Source organism: Hippocampus bargibanti, linkage group LG14 (assembly GCF_051943395.1).
Source record: "Hippocampus bargibanti isolate YZ-2025 linkage group LG14, ASM5194339v1, whole genome shotgun sequence".
NCBI classification, from domain to species: Eukaryota; Metazoa; Chordata; class Actinopteri; order Syngnathiformes; family Syngnathidae; genus Hippocampus; species Hippocampus bargibanti.
In genome coordinates, this window is record NC_142747.1 from 16,648,870 (window position 1) to 16,660,536 (window position 11,667).

Here is an 11,667-nt window from a genome sequence, read left to right on the forward strand (position 1 = left end):
TTTTTTTCGGGTCAAAAACGCCTTACTATACATGGTCGTTTTTTTTTCGGTCAAAAACGCCTTACTGTACATGGTCGGTTTTTTTTCTGTCAAAAACGCCTTACAATACATGGTGGGTTTTTTTTGGGTTAAAAACGCCTTACTGTACATGGTCATTTTTTTCGGCTAAAAACGCCTTCCTACACATGGTCGTTTTTTCGGTCGCAAAATGCCTTACTATACATGGTCGGTTTTTTTTTCAACTAAAATGGCTTACTATACATGGTCGTTTTCTTCGGGCTAAAAACGCCGTACTATACATGGTCGTTTTTTTCGGTCAAAAACACCTTACTATACATGGTTGTTTTTTCGGCTAAAAACACCTTACTGTACATGGTTGTTTTTTTCGGCTAAAAATGCCTTACTATACATGGTCGTTTTTTTTTGGGTTAAAAACACCTTGGTTGTTTTTTTCGGGTCAAAAATGGCTTACTATACATGGTAGTTTTTGTTGGGCTAAAAATGCCTTGGACGTTTTTTTAGATGCCACATTGTTGACAGCAAATGACCTACCTCGTAGTCCTGTGGTAAGTGCGATTCCTTCCTGTCACAGATGTCCAGGGTTCGATCCTGATTTGGCCTTTCCTCTCTATTGTCGTAAATAAAAACGCCTTACTATACATCGTCGTTTTTTTTGGGCTAAAAATGCCTTACTCTCCATGGTTCTGTTTTTCGGGTCAAAAACGTCTTACTATACATGGTCGTTTTGTTCGGCTAAAAACGGCTTACTATACATGGTCGTTTTTTTCGGTCAAAAACGCCTTACTATACATGGTCGTTTTTTTCGGTTAGAAACACCTTACTATACATGGTCGTTTTTTCGGCTAAAAATGCCTTACCTACATGGTCGTTTTTTTCGGCTAAAAATGCCTACTATACATGGTCGTTTTTTTCGGCTAAAAATGCCTTACTATACATGGTCGTTTTTTTCGGCTAAAAATGCCTTACTATACATGCTCGTTTTTTTTCGGCTAAAAACGCCTTACTATACATGGTCGTTTTTTTCGGCTAAAAACGCCTTACTATACATGGTCGTTTTTTCGGCTAAAAATGCCTTACCTACATGGTCGTTTTTTTCGGCTAAAAATGCCTACTATACATGGTCGTTTTTTTCGGCTAAAAATGCCTTACTATACATGGTCGTTTTTTTCGGCTAAAAATGCCTTACTATACATGCTCGTTTTTTTTCGGCTAAAAACGCCTTACTATACATGGTCGTTTTTTTCGGCTAAAAACGCCTTACTATACATGGTCGTTTTTTTTCGGCTAAAAATGCCTTACTATACATGGTCGTTTTTTTCGGTGAAAAACACCTTACTATACATGGTCGCTTTTTCGGCTAAAAACGCCTTACTATACATGGTCGTTTTTTTCGGCTAAAAATGCCTTACTATACATGGTAGTTTTTTTCGGCTAAAAATGCCTTACTATACATGGTGTTTTTTTTCGGCTAAAAATGCCTTACTATACATGGTGTTTTTTTTTCGGCTAAAAATGCCTTACTATACATGGTCGTTTTTTTCGGCTAAAAACGCCTTACAATACATGGTCGTTTTTTTTCGTCAAAAACACCTTACTATACATGGTCGTTTTTTCGGCTAAAAATGCCTTACCGACATGGTCGTTTTTTTCGGCTAAAAATGCCTTTCTATACATGGTCGTTTTTTTTCGGCTAAAAACGCCTTACTATACATGGTAGTTTTTTTGGTCTAAAAACGCCATACTATACATAGTCGTTTTTTTTTTTTGGTTAAAAACGCCTTACTACATGGTCGTTTTTTTGGGCTAAAAACACCTTACTGTACATGGTTGTCACATTGTTGACAGAACACGACCTACCGCATAGTCGAGTGGTAAGTGCGTTTGCTTCCCATCTCAGATGTCCTAGGTTCGATCCTGATTTGGCCTTTCCTCTCTTGTCGTAAATAAAAACGCCTTACTATACATGGTCCTTTTTTTGGGCTAAAAATGCCTTACTATCCATGGTTGTTTTTTAGATGCCACATTGTTGACAGAACACGACCTACCTCGTAGTCCTGTGGTAAGTGCGATTCCTTCCTGTCACAGATGTCCAGGGTTCGATCCTGATTTGGCCTTTCCTCTCTATTGTCGTAAATAAAAACACCTTACTATACATCTTCGTTTTTTTTGGGCTAAAAATGCCTTACTCTCCATGGTTCTGTTTTTCGGTCAAAAACACCTTACTATACATGGTCGTTTTTTCGGCTAAAAATGCCTTACCTACATAGTCGTTTTTTTTCGGCTAAAAATGCCTTACTATACATGGTCCTTTTTTTCGGCTAAAAATGCCTTACTATACATGGTGTTTTTTTTCGGCTAAAAATGCCTTACTATACATGGTGTTTTTTTTCGGCTAAAAATGCCTTACTATACATGGTCGTTTTTTCGGCTAAAAATGCCTTACCTACATAGTCGTTTTTTTCGACTAAAAATGCCTTACTATACATGGTCTTTTTTTCGGCTAAAAATGCCTTACTATACATGGTCCTTTTTTTCGGCTAAAAATGCCTTACTATACATGGTGTGTTTTTTTCGGCTAAAAATGCCTTACTATACATGGTCGTTTTTTCGGCTAAAAACGCCTTACTATACATGGTCGTTTTTTCGGTCAAAAACACCTTACTATACGTGGTCATTTTTTCGGCTAAAAACGCCTTACTATACATGGTCGTTTTTTCGGTCAAAAACACCTTACTATACGTGGTCATTTTTTCGGCTAAAAACGCCTTACTATACATGGTTGTTTTTTTTCGGCTAAAAACGCCTTACTATACATGGTCGTTTTTTTCGTCTAAAAATGCCTTCCCATATATGGTCGTTTTTTCGGCTAAAAACGCCTTACTATACATGGTTGTTTTTTTCGGCTAAAAACGCCTTACTATACATGGTCGTTTTTTTTCGGCTAAAAATGCCTTACTATACATGGTCGTTTTTTCGGCTAAAAATGCCTTACTATACATGGTCTTTTTTTCGGCTAAAAATACCTTACTATACATGGTCGTTTTTTCGGTCAAAAACACCTTACTATACGTGGTCATTTTTTCGGCTAAAAACGCCTTACTATACATGGTTGTTTTTTTTCGGCTAAAAACGCCTTACTATACATGGTCGTTTTTTTCGTCTAAAAATGCCTTCCCATATATGGTCGTTTTTTCGGCTAAAAACGCCTTACTATACATGGTTGTTTTTTTCGGCTAAAAATGCCTTACTATACATGGTCGTTTTTTTCGGCTAAAAACGCCTTACTATACATGGTCGTTTTTTTGGCTAAAAACGCCTTACTATACATGGTCTTTTTTTTTCGGCTAAAAATGCCTTACTATACATGGTTGTTTTTTTCGTCTAAAAACGCCTTACTATACATGGTCGTTTTTTTCGGCTAAAAATGCCTTACCTACATAGTCGTTTTTTTCGGCTAAAAATGCCTTACTATACATGGTCTTTTTTTCGGCTAAAAATACCTTACTATACATGGTCGGTTTTTTCGGTCAAAAACACCTTACTATACATGGTCGCTTTTTCGGCTAAAAACGCCTTACTATACATGGTCGTTTTTTTCGGCTAAAAATGCCTTACTATACATGGTCGTTTTTTTCGGCTAAAAACGCCTTACTATACATGGTCGTTTTTTTTCGGCTAAAAACGCCTTACTATACATGGTCGTTTTTTTGGCTAAAAACGCCTTACTATACATGGTCTTTTTTTTCGGCTAAAAATGCCTTACTATACATGGTTGTTTTTTTCGGCTAAAAACGCCTTACTATACATGGTCGTTTTTTTTCGGCTAAAAATGCCTTACTATACATGGTCGTTTTTTTCGGCTAAAAACGCCTTACTATAATTGCTGTTTTTTTTTCGTCTAAAAACGCCTTACTATACATGGTCGTTTTTTCGGCTAAAAACACCTTACTATACATGGTCGTTTTTTTCGGCTAAAAATGCCTTACCTACATAGTCGTTTTTTTCGGCTAAAAATGCCTTACTATACATGGTCTTTTTTTCGGCTAAAAATACCTTACTATACATGGTCGTTTTTTTCGGTCAAAAACACCTTACTATACATGGTCGCTTTTTCGGCTAAAAACGCCTTACTATACATGGTCGTTTTTTTCGGCTAAAAATGCCTTACTATACATGGTCGTTTTTTTTCGGTCAAAAACACCTTACTATACATGGTCGCTTTTTCGGCTAAAAACGCCTTACTATACATGGTCGTTTTTTTCGGCTAAAAATGCCTTACTATACATGGTCGTTTTTTTCGGTCAAAAACACCTTACTATACATGGTCGCTTTTTCGGCTAAAAACGCCTTACTATACATGGTCGTTTTTTTTTCGGCTAAAAATGCCTTACTATACATGGTCGTTTTTTTCGGCTAAAAATGCCTTACTATACATGGTCGTTTTTTTCGGCTAAAAATGCCTTACTATACATGGTCGTTTTTTTCGGTCAAAAACACCTTACTATACATGGTCGCTTTTTCGGCTAAAAACGCCTTACTATACATGGTCGTTTTTTTTTCGGCTAAAAATGCCTTACTATACATGGTCGTTTTTTTCGGCTAAAAATGCCTTACTATACATGGTCGTTTTTTTTTCGGCTAAAAATGCCTAAAAACGCCTATACATGGTCGTTTTTTTCGGCTAAAAATGCCTTACTATACATGGTCGTTTTTTTTCGGTCAAAAACACCTTACTATACATGGTCGCTTTTTCGGCTAAAAACGCCTTACTATACATGGTCGTTTTTTTCGGCTAAAAATGCCTTACTATACATGGTCGTTTTTTTCGGTCAAAAACACCTTACTATACATGGTCGCTTTTTCGGCTAAAAACGCCTTACTATACATGGTCGTTTTTTTTTCGGCTAAAAATGCCTTACTATACATGGTCGTTTTTTTCGGCTAAAAATGCCTTACTATACATGGTCGTTTTTTTCGGCTAAAAATGCCTTACTATACATGGTCGTTTTTTCGGCTAAAAACGCCTTACTATACATGGTCGTTTTTTTCAGTCAAAAACACCTTACTATACGTGGTCGTTTTTTCGGTCAACAACACCTTACTATACGTGGTCGTTTTTTCGTCTAAAAATGCCTGACTATACATGGTCGTTTTTTTCGGCTAAAAATGCCTTACTATACATGGTTGTTTTTTTTCGTCTAAAAATGCCTTACTATACATGGTCTTTTTTTTCGGCTAAAAACGCCTTACTATACATGGTCGTTTTTTTGGGCTAAAAATGCCTTACCATACATGGTCATTTTTTTCGTCTAAAAATGCCTTCCTATACATGGTCGTTTTTTCGGCTAAAAACACCTTACTATACATGGTCTTTTTTTTCGGCTAAAAACGCCTTACTATACATGGTCGTTTTTTTGGGCTAAAAATGCCTTACTATACATGGTCATTTTTTTCGTCTAAAAATGCCTTCCTATACATGGTCGTTTTTTCGGCTAAAAACGCCTTACTATACATGGTCGTTTTTTTCAGTCAAAAACACCTTACTATACGTGGTCGTTTTTTCGGCTAAAACGCCTTACTATATATGGTCATTTTTTTCGGGCTGAAAAGGCCTCACGACACTGTCATTTTTTTCCAGCAAAAACAGATGCTTTTTTTCCAGATACAAACACCTTACAATACATAGTCGGATTTTATTTAGGGTTAAAATGCTTTCATATTTTTTTTTGGGAGAGTGTGCATGTGTCTCCATGCTCATGTGTGTCAAAGGTGTGACGAGCTATTCATATTTAAAGCTTTTTACAAGCTTTCCTGGTAAGGTGAGACTTGTAGCTATGAGTGTGGCCTATCCACATTGTTTTTGTTCTCGAATTTGGCAGAAGTTCCACTGGACACTCAGACACCCCCCCCCCCCTGGAACTCAACACCTTGCAACCTCCTACAGTTGTCGTTATTACAAACTGTCACTTCTAACAAGCGAACGCAACACAATGGTTTGTGCTGCTTTGTCAGCACAGCTAACCACTGACCCAAATGAGGTGTAAACACAGGAGGCTCCTTTCAAAAGTAAATGATGGTTCAAGACATGCTTGTGTACAGCAGGAACAATTGTGCAAGTCAAAAAAAATTAATAAAATAAAGCAAAAAAAGGGGTAAAGGAGAATAAAAAGCCTTTTTTTAACTCATTCACTGCCAGATGTGGAAAATGTGTCCACTCCAGTGCCAGGGTTTCTGTCATTGTCACTTGATATTCAGGACCCACAGAATATTGAGTTTTAGGACTACATAAACATTCAATACAGCGGTAGAAACCGTTCGTTCTCTTCTTTCATCAGAAAAAAAAGTTAATTCCTAAATGATATGGGGCTGGAGTTATATGAGCTTGAAATGCGGGTGGCTGTCGAAAATACAATGCAATACATACGTATTTGTTTATATAGCGCTTTAACAACAGCTGAAGCTGGAACAAAGCGCTAACATGGAAAAAGGGAAATGCTACCCCTTTATGGAAAAGAAAAAAAACATTGCCAGAGGCCACGGCTAGTGCTTTATCGGCGCCCAAGCATGGAAAAAAAAACAAACACTTTTAAGTCAATGGCAGTGAATGAGTTTGTAGTTATTTGTAGAGTTTTGAGATTAGCGTTGAAATTGGTTTTTGAATTCAGCGAACATAAAATCTGCTCGCTCTTTTCCCTTAAACAGATTTTCTTGAAATTGTCCTGTTGATCAAGAGAAGGCTGAATAAATGATTCAGCGCTAACATACGCTGCAGCATAGTGGAATAGAAAGTGGAGCCCTTGAGGCTTTTCTTTCGTCATCATCACCAGTTGAGAACAGGTTTGGTGACTTGCTCTGTTATTGTGCGAATCAACTCTATTGTGCCAGCAACGTGTTGGTTTTCTCAAGAAAGACCCATACAAGATCAATTTTGAATGTTTTTTTATTTATTTTTGATTTGGTAATTAAAATAAATGTATTCAAGATACATGAGTAACAAAGCCCCTGAAGTTGGAGCAAACTGTATGGTGTTGTTTAATGGCCACAAGAGAACATCATAAATATAATATAAAATTTAAAAAAAAACTGTGTGGTAATCGACATTGAAACCAGCCAAGCATTTACCAGTACAGTATATGTATACAAATATAGAATTTTGAATAAATAACATACACTCAACAAGCACACAAATCAAACAAGAGCGTGATTAAAAAACAGGGGAAAAAATGCCATGTTTGAAATATCATTTGGGTACAGCAAAGGTGCTCAAACTGACATCCACAAAATAATTGACGGTGTATTGATTTTTTTTCCGAAGTTCTCCATAATGACATTTTATTTTTTCACATAAAATACGTTTTTTTATCTTTTTCACCCCCCTCGCCACCACTTTCAATTTTGCTGCTGCAGATCGCAAATTTACCCATTTGTAATAATAATAATAATTATTATTATTATTATTACATAATAATTATTATTATTTTTAGTATTATTACATAATAATAAGAATTATTATTACATAATACTAATAAGAATTATCATTACATAATAATAATTGTTATTATTATTATTATTATTATTATTACATAATTATTATTATCATTATTATTATTACATAATAATAATAATTCGTCTTCTTCTTCTTATTATTATTATTATTATTATTTTATTATTGTTATTATGATTATATAAATAAAAAATAATTACATAATACTACTAATAATATACATTATTATTATTAATGATAATATTAATGCCAATTATATTTATTATAATTATTATTATATATATTCTACTAATAATATAAATACACAATAAAAATAATTTTATATGGTAATAATAATAATCATAATGATAATAATAATAATCATTATTATTATTTTTAGATTTTGTAATATTTATATAAATACATGATAAAAATAATTATCCATTATATATACTAATAATAAATATAATTACATATACTAATAAAATGAATAATAATTATAATTGTTTATATTTATAATTATTTTTTATTTATAATTATTTTTTTATTATTATTATTATTATTATTATTATTATGGGACTATGAACGGCTTTCTGATTCTCATAATTTTGGACAATCTTGGACAAGTGGCGATATATTGCTTGTATTTCTTTGCAGAGGATAAATAATATATTCAGATCTGTATTGTTATTTCATTCATTTGCATCTGTTGCGCTGCTGTTTGGTATTCATTTGCATGTCTGATATTTTGCGTTGTATTTATTTAACATTAATATAAAAAAAGCGTGTGAAGCAAATGCAAAACGTTTATTTTAAATGGATTTTTTTAAGATCAACAAATAACTTTATTTTAAAAGAAAAGTCGCATTGCTTTAATTCCAATGGCATTCAGCAAAACAAACGTAGTCATGCTTAATTTGCGTTGGGATTTTGCGAGGCAGGGCGAGGGGGCAACGGAACCAAATATTTTGAGAACCAACGATAAGGAAAGCGGCTCTTTACTTTTCATGCAGGCTTCTTAAAACTGTGACACGGGCCAACAAAATAGTTCTTTTTTTGGTAAAGCGCAGATTAAGTCAAGCCTTATCAAAGTGAAAGCCAAACCCAGCACCTACAGTACCAGGGGCGTGCTAAATCAATATTTGCCGGTGCTCAGTGGCAAGCATGCCTTCCTAGCATACCAGCAGTTAAATCACCAGAGGGTTACAGGTAGGGCTCACGCCACACGCCCGTATTTCCCACATTCAACTTTGAAAATGTATTTCAATCGATAATCATTTCCACACAATAAAAATCATTCTTAATCACTCGATGCTTGTCCTTAAAAAGTGCCCAAAGGTAATTGCGAGCCATCTTTAGTTCATGAGGGCCATGGTGCTCTCTGGCTGACGGCCACAGATGGCCGAGAAGAATTCCAACGCCAAGCGTACGTGGATAGGAACGAAGATGTAGGAGGTGTAGATTACCATTGCGACGACTGAAAACAGGACAGAGTTGAAGATGTACTTCTCCCAAGGTTCCAGGACGTAGATCCCGGTGACCAGAAGGTACTGGTAGTAAAGCCAACTAAGGTATTGCATCAGGTTCTTGAAGACCATTCTGCAAAATGGATTAAAGTAGATTACAGACAATCCATCCATCCAAACATTTTCGGATCCGCCAAAGCTAATGCCGACTTTCTTCGGGTACTCGCGGCAAACTCACTCTGATATCGTCATGCGGCAACCTGGAAGTTCGCCGTTTATTTACTCCTTCCAAACAGCAATTCCCTCCGACCTCACACTCCATTCCATCAAGCCATCAACGACCATCACAAAGGTAAATAAAATGACTTTATTATACAGTGCAGTGTATTTCTTTCATTAAAATCCAATATCACGTTTATTATTATAGAATAAGGTATATTGTGTGTAGTTTTAAGGCTTATTTAGTTGAAAATTATATTTTATGGAGACCTGGGAACGGATTATTCTCATTTTAATGGTTTCCTATGGTAAATTAATTTTTGGGATACACACCTTAAGCACTCTGTCTAGGAACCAATTAAGTGCGGAAGCCAAGGTTCCACTGTATGCATGTTTTGTGAAGATGGGAGGAAATTGGAATACTCGGAGAAAACCCACGCAAGCAGCTGCTTTGACTTTTAGTCACCATTTGCGCTACAAGTGCTAGCTAGTGGCCAATTTATCCACTAACCCGATTTGCTTGCACCACATGCAGTTTCATTATTTAGCTATTATCCCATAAAGTCTAAAACTTTAAGGGATCATCACAATCCATTTTACATAACCCAACCTTAAACGATAGCCACATTCACATTGGAGTGCATTATTCTTAGTTCACGTATAACATCATTGATGTGAAATGTCACGGCTTGGAATTGAAGCGGATTTACATGGGACAGGAGATGATTTACATGGGACAGGCTTCTGTGTTTTACATGGGACAGGCTTCTGTGTTTGCTTTCAAAACTTAGCTTGTAGCAGTCGTGCACATTTCACCATGACGTCCCTGATCCACTGGTTAAAAGGACGCTTTGATCCACTCCTCTTTTATCTAGAACTGCTTCATGCAACAAAGAGGGTGCAGAAAGTACTTAAGAATGAATGACTCTGTGTCTTTGTGGAAAGTAGAAAATATATTTTCATATCCAGTAATGTGAAAACGATTTCTGAACAAAATTGATTTAAAAAAATTGTGATTTCAGCCATAAAAGTTGAATCAACAAATCACGACTACTGCTAATGCGTCCTTTCAAAGCAAGGGCGAACGAGCTTTAGTGTGACGCTGTCAGGCATTTTCAGACTGCCAGGCAAATATAAAATAACAAATTATAATACAAAAATTACTGAACATGTATTACAAATTTATTAGCCACAAAGTTTGTTTTTCAGTCGTCTTAATGTCAAAATTCCCTGGATGATAGCTAGTGAACTGAATGTTTTGGTTACCTTACTATCTTATTATACAATACAAAACACATTGATTTATATAGCGCTTTAACAACACCTGAAACTGTAACAAAGCGCTTAACATGGATAGCTATCATATACAAGAAATAAACCAGTCACAAAGATAGTAAGAAGCACCAGTGAGTGAAACCAAAATCAAGTCGGAATCATGCTCAGTCGAATGCCAAAAAGTACACGTCAGTTTTGAGACGAGTTTTAAAGATGGGCATTATCTACGTGACAGCTAAAATATGTTATCTGCAACAACAAAATAAAAAACATTTCCATATCAGAAAAGGTGATCTTGGATAATCATTTTAAAGTGTCCTTGAGAGCTTTGAAAGGCGCTTATAAATAAAATATATTATGAATATTATCGTTGTTGTCGTATTGGTTGCTGCATGTTGAGTTGCGAGGGGGCGTGGCTATCCGGAGCGCGTATTCTAGAATCTACTACCAAACCAGCACACTTTTAAAAAAATGTTATAACTTGACCGTCATGTCAGATGTGTTTTCATGATTTTGAGCCGCAAAATGGGCAATATTTGTAACCTATATTAGCGGATACACTTAGCCGCATTTCAATGGGAATAATAATAACAATAATAATAATAGTAATACAAAAACATTTTTGTTCTTATCCTGTCAGACTATAGAGTGTTCTTGATAGGTTTGAAAGGCGCTTATATATTAAATGTATTATTATATTTTTAAAATAGATGTAACAACATCTCCCAAAATGTTGAAAATGACATATTCACCTTGAAAGCAGCAACGTGTCCTGTTTACGACGATATTCGCTGCCGGTTTGCTGCTCCGTTTTGCGCGGTGCACCAGTGAGGGGGAAAATATCTGCCGTACGAGTTAGTGTCAAATCTACATATGGTAAGAGTCTGTAGACGACACCACACCCACTGGCGATGTGGCTTTTATTCCACCACCACGGCAACACCTGCTCACCTAGCTGACAGATCCAGAATCATAAGCAAAACAAACGGTCATCGAATGATAGTAGGTGTGTTTTACAGAGGTATTTGAATGCACCTGGAAACTTTCGCCTGCAGCCTCATCGCCGTCAAGTTGTGGTGAAGCCCTTCGATGATGAAGTGGCGTGAGCTCTGCCGGTTGTTAGGAACTCTCAGTGGTGGGAAGTAATCAAGTACAAATACTTTGTTACTTAAGATCTTACAACGATCGGCAGTTCACCGAGAC

The 11,667-nt window shown here is 35.9% G+C and overlaps 1 protein-coding gene across 2 annotated transcripts; it reads right to left on the reverse strand.

Annotated features, from left to right (window-relative positions):
- Positions 1 to 7,932: 7,932 nt before the first annotated feature.
- On the reverse strand, positions 7,933 to 11,504 carry sptssb (serine palmitoyltransferase, small subunit B). 2 transcript variants are annotated; one of them, XM_089013618.1, is made up of 2 exons: positions 9,209 to 11,132; positions 7,933 to 9,103 (listed from the first exon to the last, which is right to left on the reverse strand). In XM_089013618.1, the coding sequence occupies exons 1-2, from the start codon at positions 9,220 to 9,222 to the stop codon at positions 8,860 to 8,862; spliced, it is 258 nt and encodes an 85-aa protein (XP_088869744.1). In that variant the 5' UTR covers positions 9,223 to 11,132; the 3' UTR covers positions 7,933 to 8,859. The 2 variants fall into 2 exon arrangements, with proteins under 2 accessions (XP_088869744.1, XP_088869745.1); XM_089013619.1 differs by lacking the exon at positions 9,209 to 11,132 and adding an exon at positions 11,217 to 11,504 and having other exon boundaries at positions 7,935 to 9,103.
- Positions 11,505 to 11,667: the final 163 nt, after the last annotated feature.